The following is an 18858-nucleotide window of genomic DNA, read 5'->3' as shown; positions in this document are numbered from 1 at the left end:
CCTAATTGAAATGATTGGACGTAGAAGCCTGCTGAAATGCTGCTGCACTCTGAAGCTTTCAGCAATCACTCCAATTTGGATCAACACTTTTATTGGTTCAACAAAACAAAAACAAAAAGCAAAAGAAAAGACCACACCGCTGTTTGATAGTTCAAAAATAATTCAAATGGGGCGGCTTGCGTGGCAATTTGCGCAACGCATAAAGAAATATCGTCAAACGACTCGAATAAAGGTTCCATTATTAAAAAAAAAAAGAGCCAAAACTGTAGAAAACGAGTAAGCGAGTGCGAGAAAACTAATTTGGTAGTCTATATTGAACGAGTCCGCAAAAATAATCGATCCCCCTCACACTACAAAGACGAATGGCCCGAATGTGAGTACTTTACTCGATCACATCCATTTGAACACAATCTATTATACCAACGAACATAAAAAAAAATAAATAAAAATAACTTTTTGCCGTCACGTCCTGCTATAACTGCATCGATAACGTACGCAGTTGGCTTAATTGCGTCTGACGTGAAAGGAGCCGGAATTCAGCTTTTATAGGAGAAAGCCAATCGCACACGTGTCACAAAAGTTGGGCAATCAAATATAGGTGTGAGGGTAATGGCAACAATCTTTCCTGGGGTTTCTCGGTATCCCGAGTTCATTGATGACGCAAATCCTGGTCTGAAATCAATTCGGTATCGTTCAAAAAACACACATGGTCAGGGCAGATTGCCAACTCGCATGAAAGGTTCCTGGCTGTTTACAGAGATTCGAAATAGAGAGAAGATGAAAAAGCATCGTTTTATCTTCCAACTTCCTGAAGGATATGAGAACAAAGATTTATCTGCGTAATGAAGAGCAAAAAAAATGGCCAACATCGATAAGGGACAAAATGCGAGAGACAAGAAACGACACATGCCAGCCAGAGCACTTCAGATATTTTATTTGGTTCTTACTGTACGTCGATATCGTATTACACAGAAATCACTAGCAAAACAAAAGTAAAAATGGAAGGAGGGAAAACAAGACAGACCTAACAGACGCAGCATGTTTCCCGTCTGCTTTCCATAAGAATTTCTGCTGGAGAAAAGAAAGAATAGTAGTATAGACATGAAACAAGGTATGCCAGCGAATGTGTGACGTGACATTGCGATGGTTTTCAACGTGAAAAAGACATGTGCGACGCCGTGTTTGGTTTTGTTGTTAATGCACGTTGCGTACATGTACAGTAAGAAAAACAGCGAAAAACGGATGAGATCTCTGCGTCAGAGCAGCAGTCACAACCATAAATAAACACAAACATTGAAAAATTAGGACGCGCTTCAAAAAGCGAACACTGAAAGATATTTCTTGTTTTTTTGTTTTTCCTTTCAAGTGGGGAAAACGTCCAGGCAGCATGGACTGCGTTACTTTTGACGGATCAGCGCGGTTTTGTTTTTCTTTTCTTGTTTGCACGACTCAGAGGGGGTTCGCTGGGAAGCTTTCCCTAGTTCAGCCAATTTTTTCCACGTGTTGATGGTTCTGTTGGAACTGCAGCTTTTTGGTGTTACCTAAGTGAGTCACAATATCTGCACGAGTGCATTTGGTGGCCAGCATTGCTGGGTGCTGCTCACCGGCCGGTAAAAGCTGTTGTTCAGCCATGACTTGACGGTGCTGGTCACGCGTTTGGGCACGTCTCGGTCCTCGGCCAAACCGATGGTTCGTGTCGGCAGGTTGACCCCCAGCTGGGCCTGCTGCTCCTCGACGATCGTCTTCACCAATGCTGTCCTTGTCCTGTCCACGAAGCCAACGTAAACCTAAACATACCTTTTTCAAACGTTAAAAAAAGAGAACTGATATTTCTCTTTATATATTTGTCAAGTTCAATTGTTGACTTTTATGAATCAGTGGAACATTCTATTTTACAAAGGGTGATTCAAAATTTGGCAATGAAAAAGGTGGCCATTTAATGAAATGAACATAATGCTGAACTACTAGTATACGTACCCTCATTTGGTTGAGAAGACTGCCACTGAATGCAAGGTAAATCCATGGGTTGGAACAGGAATTTAATGAAGCTAGCAGAAGAATAATAACAGCGACGGGACTTACGTCTGCTTCTGTAATGAACAAATACACGTAGTCAGTTTAGTACTCATATTTCAGAATTATAAGCTGATCTTCTGATATGGCGTCAAATCTTAATCTGGTAATGTCAAGTCTTAGCAGCCTTATTGCTACATCAACGACCTTGCTGTAGAAATGAATCCTTCTCTGAGTTTAGTCTATTCTTGGAAATGAAAGAATTAATGGCAACTTCTTTGCCAGCTCATTATTCTGATGTCTAGGGACCAATATTTGTTCTAAAAATAATAACGTCTTTTCTCAGATGACTACCGAGATAATGACGATACGCGAAACTAGCAGACAAACCACGTACTGTGTTTTCCTGGGTTTTTACGTTTTTTTCCCGCTCATTTTCACATCTGTAACCTCTAGCAAACTAGCCAATCAGCAGATTTCCAACTATATGGAGGGAAGGGGAAATGGTACGATAAGACAAGGAACAATAAAAATGGGAAAACTGTGACCTTGTATTGACCTTATCTACAATGCCCTAGATGATTCTAGAATTTTCCGAGAAGCCGCATGAAAATAGGCAATAATAAGGTCCTTTCGCGGGTTTTCAGAGTCAGTAGTGAGCTAACCTCTTGAGTGACAGGTCTGTTAAATTTGGAGCACCTTTTTTTTTTTCAGTTTAAATACTTTATATTTTGTCTGTGCTTCGACTGATAGTCAATTTTTGTACTTATGATATTTTCATCTTCTACCATGCAGTACACAGTGACAAGAATTCCCAAGGCGTTTTAAAGTTTTACGGAAATATCCTCTGGGCTGGGAAAACCGTTTGGGGACATTTGACTCCATTATCTCTTTCGTTCCACGTGTGAGCTCTTGTTTCTGTACCGCCACTGCATTTTGCAAATCCACATCAAATTAGAAAGCTGCTACGCGTTGAAAACACATTTTCATACTGTCAGGGATAAGTGCAAGGTAATACATATTTCATCGACAGTTGAGTGGGCCATTGCTTATATAATTTATGACTCAAATTTTAGACGTTCGTTCTAGTCACGCCGTACGAACCGCAAAGAAGAAATAAAAATGCTGGGATTTGGATACATGCTGTTGGTCATGCTCATTGTAGCGACCATCAGCATTGCAGAGAATTCTCGTACCCACGAAGGTCTTGTGCCAAGTTCAGCACGCCATCGTGTTGCAATTGGACAAGAGGCCCTTGATTTGATCACAGACTCCTGAGTATTTAAATGGAATGTTTCTTTATTATTAATGGACACTTGCCCTCATGTTTTCCTATCTCCCTATTATACCCGTGCCAAAAGTTTTCCTTGTTCGCTTTTAATATCAATCCACTATTTTCATTTGACTTGAAATTATATCTACAATTCAGAAAAAACCTTTATATAAGAACAGATACTTAAATGATGTCTCATTATGTGAAAATTTGACCTGCCTCATGTGTTCCATTTTGCTGTAGTCAACCAATACAGTTTTTTTAAATATTCAAAGAGTAAATTATGTATGGTTATTGTGTACATGTTTAAAAGTGATCCAAGCGTAAAATACATTCTACGAAACGAATCGAATTGTAAACTTGATTTAATTTGTTACAAAAAGATAACTCGCACTTCCGTGAATCAGTGAGAAGTTCCCAACATTCGTGTCTTTCAACTTACTCATGGTGAATAGCTGCTTGCGTTTATCTTTTGGACAATTTGATGCTGATTCTCACAAGTCTTGGTCAAGCTACCGGCAAGCTGTGTCACGATCTTACCAGACGGCTACAGTTATGTATACTCAGACATAGAGTTCCGGTATCAAAGTGGGGAGAACGAATTCTGGAACAAGATTAGGAACGCCTAACTTACTGTAAAGAACAGACATCACAGTCGTGCAACTCCCATTACATCCATTAGTCATCATTTTCAATGGATGTTCAAGCAGATGTAACTGTTGAATACATTTTCCCCCTTATTTTAAGCATATGCTAAACTAAAAAAAGCAAATTCTATTCCATTGATCTGACGGTAGTTTGCGTCCCATCCAATGTCATTTCAACAGACAAGAACATATTTTCTCTTCTCCCATACATTTTAAATCAAACTGTTGAATAGTAACACCCCATCGGTTGTAAAATTGCCTTTGGCAAGTTCTTATGCCAAAAACTTAGCGTGATGCATCTAAATGTGAAAATTATTCCTTCAGTCTTACTGGAGGTCTACGAGTCTAGTGTGATGTATCGTGGATATCTTTTCATTGGTCAGAAAATGCCCAATGCAACACACTCAATCCTAGATCGATAGAGGACGACATGATTTCGTTTTATTCGAAAACTGCATAACTAACGAGAAAACTAATGTTTTATTCGCACCCAGCGTTCAAATCTGGTTATAACAGGTTAAGTTGAATCAAAATCCAAGTCAACATTTTTAAGTCCGATTTTTTTTTGCAAAAAAGTCGGACGTTTTTCACTATTTTCTTTCTTTTTTCAAAACCCCAGCTATAACTATAAATATACATGATTTAGACATAAAATTTGACGATGATCACGAAAATAGATTTCAGTTTTTTGTAGGACTTACAGTTATTAAGTTATTTAAATTCAAAGTCGTTAGTATGTGTTAATATTATTTTCTCTATTACTAGTACACTCCAATGGCGATCTCGTACCTAAAATCAATGTTACTACACTCACAAGCAGCCTCTTTTAAATACTGAAGGTCACCGACGAACGTGGATAATTTTGCCTGCCATTTTAACGGCTTATTTCGCGACAAAAATAAAATTCTATCCAAGTCGCCAAGGAACATTGTGTGAATATAGATTTAGATCAAGTATAAAAATGTTTAGTACCATTATTTTTATCCCCAGTCTCAAATTAACAGCGTAGTAGTATAGTAAAAACACGGTTTTGTTGCCAAAAAATCAAAACAAGAGCGATTTTGTTCACTTTCACACTCCAAAACATGATTTTCCCTCACAGTGGGTAAGTGTAATGAGAACACTGAATTATGTAACGCTGTTAATTTCTATTAAATGGTGGACTGTGAAGTGAAAAAAAACTAGGAAACATGCACAAAACCACAAGCAGGTGGTAAAGCGTGAAAATATGACAACAACAGCTGAAAAACGTAAAGAAAAAAACACCAGCTGCGATCTCTACAAACTCTTCAAAAACCTTGGAAGTCTAGAAGGCAGACCACCCAATTTTGAACACCTTGAATTCACAGCTACTTAAGTAAATATGCCAGAATACGTAGTAATGGTCACATAAGCAATTTGCAGTTGGAAACAATTGAAAGTAATTAGGTAGTTTCCATAGAAACAGATGAAATAGGTGATCAAGATTACACACAAGGTTTCCCTGAAATCGAATATGTTTTTCTCTGTATTTCAAACAGATGTCGTCATCGACTGTGCAAACAGTCTTTTCTCAAGCATCTCGACAAAGAATGTTATTATACGTCGATGACGCTAACAAATATGTGAACTGCATCATCTGATCAAACAGAAGAGGAAGTGACAGAACGCACATTTGCAGCCTTTGGTAACGTTTTCTTTCAGTTCCCTAAATATTTTTTTTGACAAGAAAACGAAAAAGAAATGTAACGTGTGAGACTAAAATGTGTATGCCTGTCTTTTTACAATGTGACAACAAATAGCCCGATAAGCTAGTTTGTGTAACCACTTTCCTACATGAAAATTGTTTTCTGTTGAGAAAGGTTCTTCAATCATGAAATATGAAATGCAAAGATGTCATTTGTACCCATATCCATTCTAAATCCATCCCGCGTCGTCCTATTCAAGGATTTAAGTATGATCAAGTTCAAGTAAAGTCCGCATTTTTTTCCCTGATAAGATATCGATGAGAAAACGTTTTTGTAAACATAGTTCCTTATGACAAAATTACCCGCAAATAATGCGCCGTGTGGTTAGACGATGGGAATGTACCCGTGTCTCTTTATTATTAGTGAAAGTGAGGCGATATATATTTGAGTGTTTCTCACGTCTATGTTGCGCACTTCATAAAACAGGTATTGAATCATTCAAAGCACCAGTGCGGTTAGCAATGAAGAAATCATTAGATGGAGTCTTATGTATCGTATGGGAAGATACGGTTTTCAATCACGATATCTATCTAGTGCTAATGAATCATGGCTGGACTCTCATCTACCACGAAAGAGCAACACATTTGTTAAAACATGACCTGTTGACAGTAAAAAAAAACAAACTAAATAAGTAAAACATAAAAAAATAATCGGTTGAAGATCGAACCCGGATATTGCCAAAAAAGCCATTAAAAACAATGCCGTTTACCAGCTCTTTCTTTTGATTGAACAACAGGAAAATAATGCAAATGCTGGGCTTGACTGGTTCCTTTTAAAATCCAGTCACCATAGTAAGAACATTTTTGCTGTCAGTTGGCTTTCATTTGAAGTACAGTACATAAAAAAAAAATCTAACATCGTTTCTTTTACTCCTCATAGCCCTTCAGTTCATGAAAGAAAACAATTCTTTGACACTGATTTTTGTACAAAAGGTCTAGTGAATAAGCCCAACGATTGTATTCGCTCGCATAGTATACGCCTACTGTATTGATAAAACAAAGATAGTTCCTGATGTCTCGCACATTTTCAATAACCTATTTTTGGAAGCTTTTGTATTCGTCTTGACCATTGTTGCAATTTTTTCAATTTCTTTTCATTTTGTTATCTCCTCTCATTTTAACACGAATTACTAGCAGCAATCATTTCCAATGTATCGTTATGGAAGTCATTCAAAAGATCTGACTAAGCAGTACTTGGTTGGCCTTATTTAGCTTCCATCACCTTGAGACATTTTTTCCAGTTCAAGTTATGGGATGACTGGTTTTTTTATAATGAATACGTTGAAGTTGGTTGAAACGAAAAATACGGTATTGTTCCCTTTTCACTTTCCATGAAATGCAACTTCTAGTTGTGGCTGAGGCAGGCACGAAATAAAAAGACTTTATTTCCTACAATAGACGTTTGAAAACTGGGAGCGTTGTTCCCGAACGCCAAGGTTCACTAATCTTTGAAGTTTCCCTCCCTCGTCCTTCACTGAAATTGTCAAAATTAAATGGCTTTTCAATGACCGTATCCGGGGGGGTTTGTTTAGTAGGACTGTTGGGTGTTTGTTCTAGCCCAAAGTGGCTATCTTTTAAAATGTTATTCAATTCTAATCTCAATCGTGAGGCCATTTAGTAGTCTGTTTAAAAAAGAAAAATTATTGTTGAACCGAAAGTAGCACTTTCAAATTAATTGCACCCCCCCCAACACAATCCTTCACTGTCGTGATAAATGGGAAAAGAAATGTTTAAAAATATTCTGATAGGCTATTCAAATTACCAGATATGTCTGGCAAACCCATAGGTTCACTTTTTTGTGGAACAAGTTTGATAACAACTGTAAAACACCTGCAAGAGCAAATAAACAGAGTACAACGTTTCATCGTATGGACTGAGTCTTCATCACGCCAAGTACTGGAAAATCGCTGCGTAATTCAATAAAAAAAAAGGTATTGACGCAATCTCAAATGAAATTCTAAAATTGACATAACGCCAATAATAATGGGGCGTGGAATCGTGATGGAAGCAAAAGAAATGCCAGTATGCCAAATCAGCTAGACAAACGAACGCAAATCACACAGCCAGCAGACATATAGCTGCCTCGATGAATAGTTATTTAAAGTGTAGTGTCATTTGAAGTAACGGGCACTTACGACTGGTAGGCGGACAGTAGACCATGATAAGTTGAGTAATACAGAAAGGTGCCCAGCAAGCAACAAAGCACAAGACGACGGCCAGTGTCAACTTGATTGTTTTCATTTTGGCTTTTGTGATGCGGTTCTGGTTGCTGTTGGAGCGTCGCAATGACATCTGTTGGCAGCGCTGAGGTGCAGCCGGTGGAGGCTGCGGGAGCATCGGGCTGATTTTATTCTCCGTGGAAAGCGGATTACTGGCTTGCTGAGTGGCTAAACTCCGCATGGGAATGGTGTCTGATAATTGTGAGGCCGTCGCCGAATTATTTTTGATGGCATTACTCGAATTCCGTGATTTTTGCCAGCGCATGCCAGCTCTTAGGAACCAACGCCTCATAACGGATAACGTAGATCCGGTTTCGGTAATGGACGAATGCGACGGAATTGCGGAATTGTCTGATGGCAAAAGTGAAGGTTGAGCACTTTGGCTGTAAATCCAAATTTGTCGACAGATGACGCCATAACACACAGCAACGACCAGAAGTGGGGCCCCAAAAATAGAAACAACGAACCAGGTGACATAGGCCTTGGCGCCCCACGGCTCGGCAAATTGGACCCAACAGTCAGTCACGCCGACACTGATTTCTTCTTCGTGAAAAATGACAGCCTGCGGAATGGCGAACAGCATAGACATCACCCACGATGCGGCCACGAAACACTTAGCCACTTTGAGCGAGTTCCAGTGTAAATTTCGACAGCACACAGCCCGATAACGATCAACAGCCATAAACATCAGGATGTACGTGCTGAGGTAGAGCGTCATAATCTGCGTGTATTTGACGAATCTGCAGAGCACATCACCACCGTGAAATCGATAGGTTATGTCCCATGCCAATTGCGGCAAAATGTTGAAAAGCGCTACCAATAAATCTGCCAGGCTTAAATGCATCATGAAAAAATACATGCGAGATAGTGGACGATTACGACGTTGACGCCATATCGCGATTAACATAGTCAAATTGCTGGTGACGGCCAACAATAGAATGAACGAGAGCGTTCCGATCTCAATAGAAGCAAGTTTTTCATCACGGGACGAACTGGCCAACTCTGTCGTAACATTTGTCACGTTAGACAATAAAGAACTGCTTGCCATGATGATGGGTCTGATATTACACGACGCTTGAGCGTCAACGCGAAGAGTGAATTAAAAAGGTTTAATGTCAAGTCACCATTGCAATGTCGCTAAACATCCTCCAACAAACAAATGAGACGCTAAATGTGGAAAAAAATAAGAATAAATCAAACTTTTGTTTAACGTTTTTCACAATTCACTTTATCGGTTTTTAGCACTTCGAAATGTCTTCTGTTGACGACGTTGTAATATTAAACGATAAGTGTGTTTCGGTGGATATGCAGCACGTTACCACAACCAACCACGCTTACCGCTGCCTGTAGCCTGTTTGCGCGTCTCTCGGTTGCGGTGCATTCACAGCACAGAGAAAGATCGGCAGAGACAAAAGGTAAGTCACGCCCCCTTGAGCGTCGCTTCGCCGCTTTGGATTCTGCACGAACACGAATCTCGAATGTAAGGGACAATTGCAGGTAGTTCTGCTGGCCGCCAAACCGCTTGCTCAGTTCACAGCCGCGCATCTTGTTAAATTTTGGTGGCATTTGCATGTCATATTCAGCATTTTTTACTTACGAACTCGGCGATCTGCTATAAAGCGCTATTAGCTCATTATGACTTACAACTAGAGATTTCCAGATATACAGTAGTTCTTTTTTGTTTGCACTTTGAAGAATGAATTACGACTTTTGAGATACGACGATATTGGTGTGATATAGAGCAAGCTGTATGCAGACTAAAGAATAAAGTAATTGTCGATAAGCCTTTCAAACCCAATGGTTGTTACTTAACGTTCACCGCCTGATAACCTGGGATACGATCCGAGCACACGAAACAAAATTTCGTGCCCAATCCGAACTATCTAGTACATACTATCTTGGAAATGTTTAAAATAAATCCGGATGGATCAACATGAAACTGTTTTATTTCGTAGGACGATAGATTGGGAATACTGCTAGACATTGAATTGGGAAAAACTAATGGTAAAAACTTCTCTTCAACGTACCATGATGCAATGTTAAAACAGCGGTAAATAGCAATCTTTTGTATAAATATGGTCATTTTCCCTTCTAGAATGATACCCATGCTTGTCTTTGTAAAAATAACGGAAGCCGTGCACTTCTGATTTGTAGTTTGACCGTGGCCTTTTTAATATCGCGATTGCCTGAACGAAAACCAGAATATTCTGCTGAATCGACAATTTGTTGTAACTCTATTCTACTACGTATTGCGCTATGGTTTTTTTTAAAGCATACCTGAGTTGTATACGTAGAATAGATATTTGTAAATCCTTTAACCTTACTAATAAAGTGATTTTTAAAAAGCAAATGGCAGAGTAAGTTAGTACCATTGCTTGAGAAAAGAGAAGGGCACTTACGTTTGGGTTTTCCTTTAGAACAACTGTCATATGATTGCACTACTTTCTGTAAACAGTGCAAATGATGTACAGTAATGCTGAAAGTTACCTTCTCCGATGTAAGGAAGCTGCTCGTACCGCATTAATTTCATCTACTGAAGTCTCCAAGTACATGAATAGCCACTGGGATGCAACTCACCTATAAAGAGTTCCCATGAAGCACAGATTTTTCACGCCAGAACTATCACTGTCCTTGGACATGATAGATCAAAACTTAGATTAATCCATAACTAATTTCCACAATTTCTTAATAAAAAGATAACTTTCCTTTCCATGCTCTCTCTGCTGCTTTAGGGTGTTAAACTGAACAAATTAAGTTAAGCTTACAGAGTAAGATACTCTCCTATATTTGCACCTGTGAAAAAAGTAGTAAGTGATGTAAATAGTATAAAAAATTTAACTGTATTTTTTAAAAAATGGTGCCACTAGACATAGTGCAAATAATACAAGGTTTTAGTTGTAAAAAGGGTTATATGTAACCCAATGTCCTTTAGTTTGATTGACAGCCTTTGCATGAGTTGTGAATAGAGACTTGTACACATCACTAGCTTCAGGGTCCTTTGAAACACTGTAACTAGCTTTAGTTTTGGCCATGGCTGGATCTTCCAATTTCATGAGCTTCTGTGCAATGTTTGTCGAATTATTTTGGACTGTTTTAAGTTTTTTGCCTTTTTCTGTTTTCTTTTCCAATACTCCAGCTTCTCGTTTCACACCCTTGTTTTTAGCTTTTGCTGCTGAGCGTCTGGCCTCCATATTACTAGTCATAATAACTAGTTCTTCTTCTGAAGGATTTATCACTATGATATCTTCATTTGCAAAAGGTTTCTGGCACTGTAAATCAGATTATGATAATAATTATATGTGTTTCATAGCTAGCAATAAAACTATTTTACCTTATGACATGATGTGGTTTTTATTTCTTTGAGAGATCTTTCCGACATCACACAACCACACGTCCAGATGAAGCAGAATTTGAATTTCCCATTCATTTCAATTCCAAGAACAGGGCAGATGTACTCAGCTGACTGGATGTCATCGTACCCATCTCCCATGTTGGCATGCTTTTTAAAGGAAGGGTTTATCGTCAAAACCAATTCCTTGACATCCTTCAAGGTTCTTAGGTGCTTCCCACATTCAGGGGCTTTGGCTTTATCGAGTAGAATTTCAAGCACTGATTCCTTATTAAACATCCTGCCAAGCTCACAGGCCACTATCGGAGAACGCAACTCTTCTTGCGATGATGCACACAATCGCCATTTGCAATGATTTTCGGCATCTTTGTCTTTCTACATTTGGAAAACGACAACGATTTAGCAACATCAATAGAACATACATTTTCTATGAAAGAATCACTGAGATGCTTCAAAATCCAACATAAAAGTAATTTTAATACCTGTTCGGGTTTCTTCCTTGTTTTAACCAGTTCGTCTCTCTTCGGAATAGTTCCTCCGTCACAACCCATGTTGATAATGCTAAGATTATGACAAAAACACAATAGGATTCACGAACAATATTGATCCCCAACTGAATTCAATCGTTGACCGTCAATGACTACCAACTACTCGTACACGACTGTAAAGTTATGTATCTATGCAGCGTTGCCATGTTTGCCGAATTTTCATTTTTATCGAAAATTCCAAATCCCACGATTTAGTCTTAATCACGTTGCCAAATTTATTTTTTTACTCCCCCCATTTTATTATTATTTTTACAATTTTTAAAATAATATTTTATAACTGTTACATTCGATGCACTTGGTGAAACCACTGCCAGCACTGTTATTGTTTCATCTTCTAAGCTTCTGTGGAGCAGCGGTGGTCAGAGCCTCGTAGATCTGTCGGTTTGTGGGTATCTGCATAATGCTGCCTTTTAATAAGAAAAAAGGTATACATCTTTTGTAATTATTACTTATTGTACCTTTTATAAAAATATGGTGAGAACCCAAAATCTTTAACTTGTAGCTATCCTGTTTGTTAGGCCTATATTAACCCACATTATGCACCGATAGCAAAACATTCCATTCACAACACTTACGATCTCTTCTAGTATTACGACAGTATTGTGGTTTGTGGCTCTCTTTGAGTATTATTCCTAGATGGCGTGACGGTTTACCCGGTAACGTTTTAAGAGAACTTTTAACGATGACGAAATGACGAATTGGAAATGAGACACTCATAGAGTTCCATGTTGTTGTGTTTCACGTTATTAAGAGTGGACAATGTGGGGTAGGAAAAAGGGCAAGTAGAGGGAAAATGTTACTTCAAAACGAGGAAATGCGATCGGGCCGTTATACACCACCTCACCCGCTCCGACCTGAACCGCGTGAACACAAGCCACAGCTCGCGTGACAGGCTTTGGTCATGAAAAATAATACGTCGCATGCATCTTAAGTTGTTCATTTCTCCCCTCAGTCCTCCCCCTCCGAAAGCATGATAATAATTCCTTTATTATTCATCTCCTACGTCTGCATGCGCACATGGCTCGCATATAGTTATGAGCTTCCTTAACTTTCAGTTTATCGGGTATAAAGTTTGATGATTTAACAGGTTGGTTTACCGCGGGGTTCCTTCGATCAGCTTCGCTGAGGGCCCCTAAATGACTGATGAGCTGGTTGATGACAGCCCACTTGAACTTTTAATTCACTCATCGTCCGTTCCGCTTACATTTAAACTAACAGAAAAGGAAAGATTCGAAACGAAACTTTGTATCCCAACGAATTGTTGAATACAGTAAAGCACGCTCCGACCCAGGGCAATCGAATAAAAAAAAAAAAGGGCAGACGGCTGCATTTCCTGCATAGCTGTCACCGATTAATCAAGCCCGTCTCTGCTTGCCAAAGAATCTTTGTTTCATTGCGGCTCGGAGCGCTAATATTTTCCAAAGACGGCCATCAGCTTACGTCACTATATAGACCCGTGCCAGCCGAATTAGGCCGAGAGAAAAAAAAAATGAATGAACATATATATACAGTATTCCTATTTCTTAAATTTTTTTTCAACTTCTTCTTCTTCACGTGTTGTAAATACATAATGGAACGAAGCCAAAAAAAAAAATAGAAACGGGCGGCTTTGATTCGACACACACGACCATATACTGTACACATTTTGTAGCTGCGAGCTGACGGCCCTTCCGTCGATGTTATACGAACGAATGTTCTTCCTTCCATCCCAGTGGCATTTCATGAAGATCTATTACCCATCTCAATTCGGGATAGACCGTGTAGGCATGAACCATGTAGTCATTTCGAAGCTTCTATCCGCCGGCCGTTGCTATTTTGTAGGGCCATTAAATGGAGGAAACTTTCTAATTTTTTTTTTTTTTTTTACGTTCTCATCTGTATGTGTGTGATTACTTGCCAATTCAGTTGACCTTGTATGGAGTAGGAGAATTGAAGAAGAAACTTAGGCTCTGTGTACCAGATGTAAACAATTTGACCGATCAGCTGATCTATTTCGAGGAAGAGGACCGTGGACGTTCCAAAAATAGGAAAACTACCTCTGCGTTCTAGATATATACAAGTGGCGAATCTTCCCCATCTCTTAAACAATCATTTTATGCTTTGAGAATTTCTTTAGGAACAGTGGGTGTGCCGTGGATTTCAAATGTTTACAAGAAATACTAAAGTCACTGCTGCCGCCGAGTCGTTTGTTTATAATTGCATTCATCCCATCCACCAGCAGAATCGTAAAATTGCTCTGCACGCAAACAGAAGGTCTCTAGCGAAAATTCATGGAACTCCAACAACTGAAGCGAAGAGAAAAAAAAAAAAGAAATAAAAACGAAAAAGAGTAATTGTCGTCCCACCTGATATGGCTTAGTATCTAGTCTAAACTGAGCTGGAGCTGAACAAAACAAATATATACCAGTTCTCCACCCTGCAACGGATTGATGCTGAGCCATTGCTCTGTGTGTGTGTGTGTGTGTGTCTGTATGTGTGTAACCAAGCTGAATGTTTTGGCTCTTACTTGCAACGCATTGCTCGCCTCTGAATCATTGCTACTCTGGAATACTAAAAAGCCTGCCAGTTGCTGGCGAAACGTCAGTAAATTAAACCTCCATGCTGCTGACACGGTAGACGAATTGTTAAAACTTGTTACTGCTACATAACCATCGGATCGGTCCCCGGGCTGTTTTGTGTGCCGGGCGTTTTTGCGCTATTTCGCCAAACGCACAAACAATAAAAAACGAAACAATGAGAACTCCTGAAATAGCGACCTCCCCAAAAGAGAAAAGGGGGACGACTGTTTTCCCCCCCCTTTTCCCTTTTTTTTTTTTTTTTTTCACCCCCCCCCCGAGGAAGGAGGAGGGGGGCGAAAAAAAAGAAGAAGAAGGAAAAAAAAAATTATTTTTTTTTTTTAAAAAAAGTTTTTTTTTTTTTTAAATATTTTTCTTTTTAAAATTTTTTTTTTTATTTTTTTTTTGTTGTTTTTTTTTTCCCCCTTTTTTTTTCGCTTTCCCCCCGCCGACCAAGGGGGTTGAAAGGGGGGGGGAACGAAAAGCGACAGTGACAGATCTAAGTTGATATAGTAAATACATTTTCATTTGACAATGCCTAGGCTATATATAATAAGAAAGAGCGTGAAGACGGCCGTGATTATGTCACATTCTCTACTGCACGCCATGCGAAAAAGAAAGGAAAGGATTAAGAATTCAGCGAGATTGTGAGAAAGAGAACCATTGTGCCATCGATGCTTTTGCTTGCCGTGCCAATGCGGTTTGCGGGCGGGACTGAAATTTGTCAGCAGGATCAGAGAAAATAACCGCGGTCTCCACCCGATCCAGTTTTGTATTGCATTTGTTTTCCAACACGCAATTTTTTGGCTGACCCTTTTGTTTCAAAGCTAACGGGCCCAATGTTCATCAATGCGTTCACTTTGTGACGTGTGTAACGTTAGATTTCTCTCGTCCAGTTGAGACACAAACAGTGAAAGCAAAAAACAATGGCCAAGAAAACAACATTTGATTGATGTTAGGTGGGTCGGTTGAACGTTTCCCAGGCATGACACGTGATTCTCCTGGACACGCTTTTTTTTGTTTTGAATTAAAGTAGACCGAGATAATGAGTCTTCTTCCGGAACGTATGTAAATTTTGTAATATTACAAGTCATTTTGTTTGCCAACCGACGAGTCTGGGAGGGCGGCCAAAAAGCTACGGACAACGAGTTTGAGTGGGACGAAGAGCGAAACCTGTTTGAAATGGAAATCAGCTTGCTGTAGTCTACAAGGCATCGTACTTATACTTTCTGAAACACTATAATGCGAATTCCAGATCGCGCCACCTTTGACGTCCCGTCAATATAAAAAGCAACCACTCCCTGCCATCGTCGTCCTCTCTTTCTTTTTATTATCATATACTTGTTTTCCAATGATAAGTCTCTAACGATTCAAAAGTGGACTCTGCATTGCATCAACTCTAATGAGTCGAAAATTCCGGTTAAAAACAAAACCAAATTACTCGACAACCGGATTGGTAATGAAAAATCAACTAATAGGTTCCTATCCATTTCTATTCGTTTTGGGTTTGAAAAAAAAAAACAAATGAAATAAACTAAAGCTATATAGGAGAGAATGATGACTCATAACGACTCGTTGAAGGTTTTTCTCCTTATTTTGGATGTTCTCCGTCTTTCCCGTTTCTGCACGTATGAGCCAATGTTGCGGATGAGTCAATAACAAGTGGAAAGTCGGCGAGATATAAGGCGTTGGCTCTCCATTCAACTATTTGTTTGCCCCAGCCCCTTTTTTTTTTCTTCACTGCGGGGTTCGTGTGGGTTAAATCGCATGATGCAATGACGGAAGTGGTCCGGCATCACGTTCTGCACCCAGCAATCCCACTTCCCTTTCTCTATTTTATTTTATTATTTGTGTGTGTGTGTGTGTGTGTGTGTGCAGTAGTCAAACATCAAAACTACGGCGATCTCATCATATGGTCACGGAAAAACCCACGCAATGCACATTTTGTTTTTTCAATTATTTTCGGATTTTTTGTTTTCTTTTGTTTGGTCTTTTTATTGTTTCTTTTTGTTTGAATAAAAAAAAAAAAAAAAGAGAAGTCGAGGTCTGAGTTAGGGGTAGCGGGAGTAGCATGCCATTATCCCGTCAACTATTAGCTTGTATTTCATTTTTGATGGCAGACATTCACGCGCTCCATTTCCAGTCGAGCGAAGGGCCATTCAGTTTTGCGCTTTCAGCTCTGTCATGACTTTTGCCTAGTAGAAAAAAAAGGCGGGGAAGGGGTTCCTTTTACATAGACTGAAACAAAATAACATAATAGCAATACAGGAGAAACATGCAAAATAGAATTGAAATTCAGCTCTTAAATTGCGCCAATCAAATAGCCATCCAATAATCAATTATTGAACTAACCCTGTAGGCTCAAAGTCTCGTGTTCGCATTTTTAGCGCGCATTGCCTTCAAATTGACTTTCATGTATAGTGAGCGCTTTATTGAATTCTTTCGTGCGTGTTTATTTCGAAACTCCCCCTCCCCCCCATCCCTTCAAAGCGCATAGAATCGTGACACGTATTTGACCGAGGTGTTATGTATACCTTGACACTCGGGGTCCGTTCAACCAGAGAAAGACAAGGAATTCGATTTCATCGAGTCGTATATATACCACGGCAATTGAGTCGAGAGTTGTGTATTAACAAAAACGCATTCGTCAGGTTTCTTGTTCAATCCAACCGGTTCACATCCGCCCATCGATAAGGGAGCGTGCAATATCATATACCGAGGCCTTGTCTCAGTATATGGTCAAGGGAAAGGCGATACGACAGGGAAGGAAGAAAGGATGGCGGGTCGGCAGTTGCCTCCATTACGTCCATTTCATTTGAAAACCATCTGAAAAATGCTGCCTATATTTATTAGAAATAAACAAGTATAGGACTGTGGAAAGAAATGTGGGAATTTAAATTTCGTATGGCGCAATGTGTGCCGGATTTCAGTTGGCATCAGATCACCAATGGGTGGCATCTCACCTTCAATCTGCCCCCCTTTTTTCTTGTTAAAGGATTTCTCTTTATTGGCATTGTTCTCGCGCGTATAATTCCAGATCTCAATTTTTTTTGTTTGTCGCTGATTTCATGTTCAGCCTGTACCGTCCTCGGTCGGGAATTGCGCAACTCTCTCTGGCTATAGAGATGCGGCTGGAGGCTGTTTTGATTTGCGCCGGAAAGTTGGCCATGTTCAAAGCTCTTTTTTTTTTTTACCTTCACCGACCTTTGCAAGGGTAAAGCGTGCGTGCTCAATACATTGGAGACGAAAACACACACACACACAAACGTCGAAGCAATAACACAGATTGCCGTGAGTTGCCGCCCCGTGATCGTTAAAAAACGGCATAGCACAACAAGTTTGAAAAAGGAATTTCAACAGGAAAAAAAAAAATAGCATCGCAAACACCCAAAAATAAAAAAAAAAAAAAAAAAACCATCAAGGGACTCCTTTCAAAATGATTCTTTTTTTTTACAAGGTTATTACATCACGTGTTTGGTGCCGTATTTGATTTGATTTCAAGTAGTTTTTTTTTCTTTTCATTCATACGAACGTCCCGCTGCGTTGGAGGCCATTTATATTCCCATAGCAAAAAAATGATGTGTTCCCTTCTCTTTTCTTTTCCGTTTCATCTCTAGATATTCAATTTGACTGCGACGGTGCATGTTTTTCTTCTTCTTTTCGCCAAAGACTGATATTGTTGTTGGTTAGAACTTTTGGGTTGAGTGACGAGCCATACTCTTTTTGCTCTCTTGGCGCCCATTGGTTTATATTATTTCGCCGCGTCTTGCCCTGTCTGAATTTGTAGTAGTTTCACGTCGTGGGCGGTTTGAAAAACAAAACAAAAAATCGGCCAAGATCAACAAGGCAGCCACGCAAAAACGGCTGTAAGCCAAGGTTGTACATTTCTCTCTCTCGTTTTTTCCAAGGAACTAAACAAGTCGCAACTGAGAGTGTAGACGTAATGCTTATGGTCTGTACGTATAGGCCATCCCCGAAAGTGATTCGATTATAAACGAAAGCCTCAAGTTGAAACCATTTAAACTGGCCCTCCCTTTTTTTTTCTCACTCTCTTCGTGTAATTTTGCGGTCTGTTTGTTTATGCACGAGTAGAACAAAAAATAAGAAATAAAAATGCACGCATAAATGGAGACAAGTAATGAATCGTCCGCACTTCCATTGAGTCACGCCACTCCTTCACGAACGCCCACCACTGCCCCCTTACTTTTAGTGAATTGTCTTACTTCGCGTCATCCTGTTTATCATTTTCCGTTCATCTCTATTTGGGCTTTCAGCTCTTTGATTTGTCTACACATGTTAATTGTGGCTTACGTCTTCTAACTTCTCAACGCGTTGATGTTCCAGTGACATCATCGTCACGGTGATGGGCCTCGACGTGTCTGCGTGTTCTTGTTTATGACGCATACCGCAGCCATCAAGTAAATGCGAAGCAGGTGATTTCTACCAACCGATTTGGATTTTTATTTTTTGTTTTGTTTCTTTCTTTCCAAGTTTTCTTTTTTTGCTCGAAAAAGTCCTTTTTATCTCC

The 18858-nt window shown here is 39.5% G+C and overlaps 2 protein-coding genes and 1 long non-coding RNA gene across 5 annotated transcripts; 1 reads left to right on the top strand and 2 right to left on the bottom strand.

Annotated features, from left to right (window-relative positions):
- Nucleotides 1-917: 917 nt before the first annotated feature.
- LOC116926005 (oxytocin receptor) lies at nt 918-10553 on the bottom strand. Of its 3 annotated transcripts, XM_032932779.2 has the most exons (5): nt 10278-10553; nt 10156-10201; nt 7795-10064; nt 1978-2090; nt 918-1797 (listed from the first exon to the last, which is right to left on the bottom strand). In XM_032932779.2, exons 3-5 carry the CDS (start codon nt 8924-8926, stop codon nt 1483-1485), a joined length of 1560 nt encoding a protein of 519 aa, XP_032788670.2. In that variant the 5' UTR covers nt 8927-10064; nt 10156-10201; nt 10278-10553; the 3' UTR covers nt 918-1482. The 3 variants fall into 3 exon arrangements, with proteins under 3 accessions (XP_032788670.2, XP_032788666.2, XP_032788680.1); XM_032932775.2 differs by having other exon boundaries at nt 7795-10085; nt 10156-10290; XM_032932789.2 differs by lacking the exon at nt 10278-10553 and having other exon boundaries at nt 1688-1823; nt 7795-10271.
- On the top strand, nt 2539-3123 carry LOC116926033. The gene is made up of 3 exons (XR_004395844.2): nt 2539-2692; nt 2809-3024; nt 3090-3123. It is a non-coding gene; the product is annotated as an uncharacterized LOC116926033 (long non-coding RNA).
- A 146-nt stretch (nt 10554-10699) lies between the features above and the next one.
- On the bottom strand, nt 10700-11894 carry LOC116926022 (replication termination factor 2). The gene is made up of 3 exons (XM_032932799.2): nt 11710-11894; nt 11210-11602; nt 10700-11147 (listed from the first exon to the last, which is right to left on the bottom strand). The coding sequence occupies exons 1-3, from the start codon at nt 11776-11778 to the stop codon at nt 10770-10772; spliced, it is 840 nt and encodes a 279-aa protein (XP_032788690.1). The 5' UTR covers nt 11779-11894; the 3' UTR covers nt 10700-10769.
- Nucleotides 11895-18858: the final 6964 nt, after the last annotated feature.

The sequence above is a fragment of the Daphnia magna genome, linkage group LG1 (assembly GCF_020631705.1).
Source record: "Daphnia magna isolate NIES linkage group LG1, ASM2063170v1.1, whole genome shotgun sequence".
Taxonomy (NCBI): Eukaryota; Metazoa; Arthropoda; class Branchiopoda; order Diplostraca; family Daphniidae; genus Daphnia; species Daphnia magna.
Note: the sequence above shows the minus strand (reverse complement) of the source record. Positions and strands in the feature narration are given on the sequence as shown.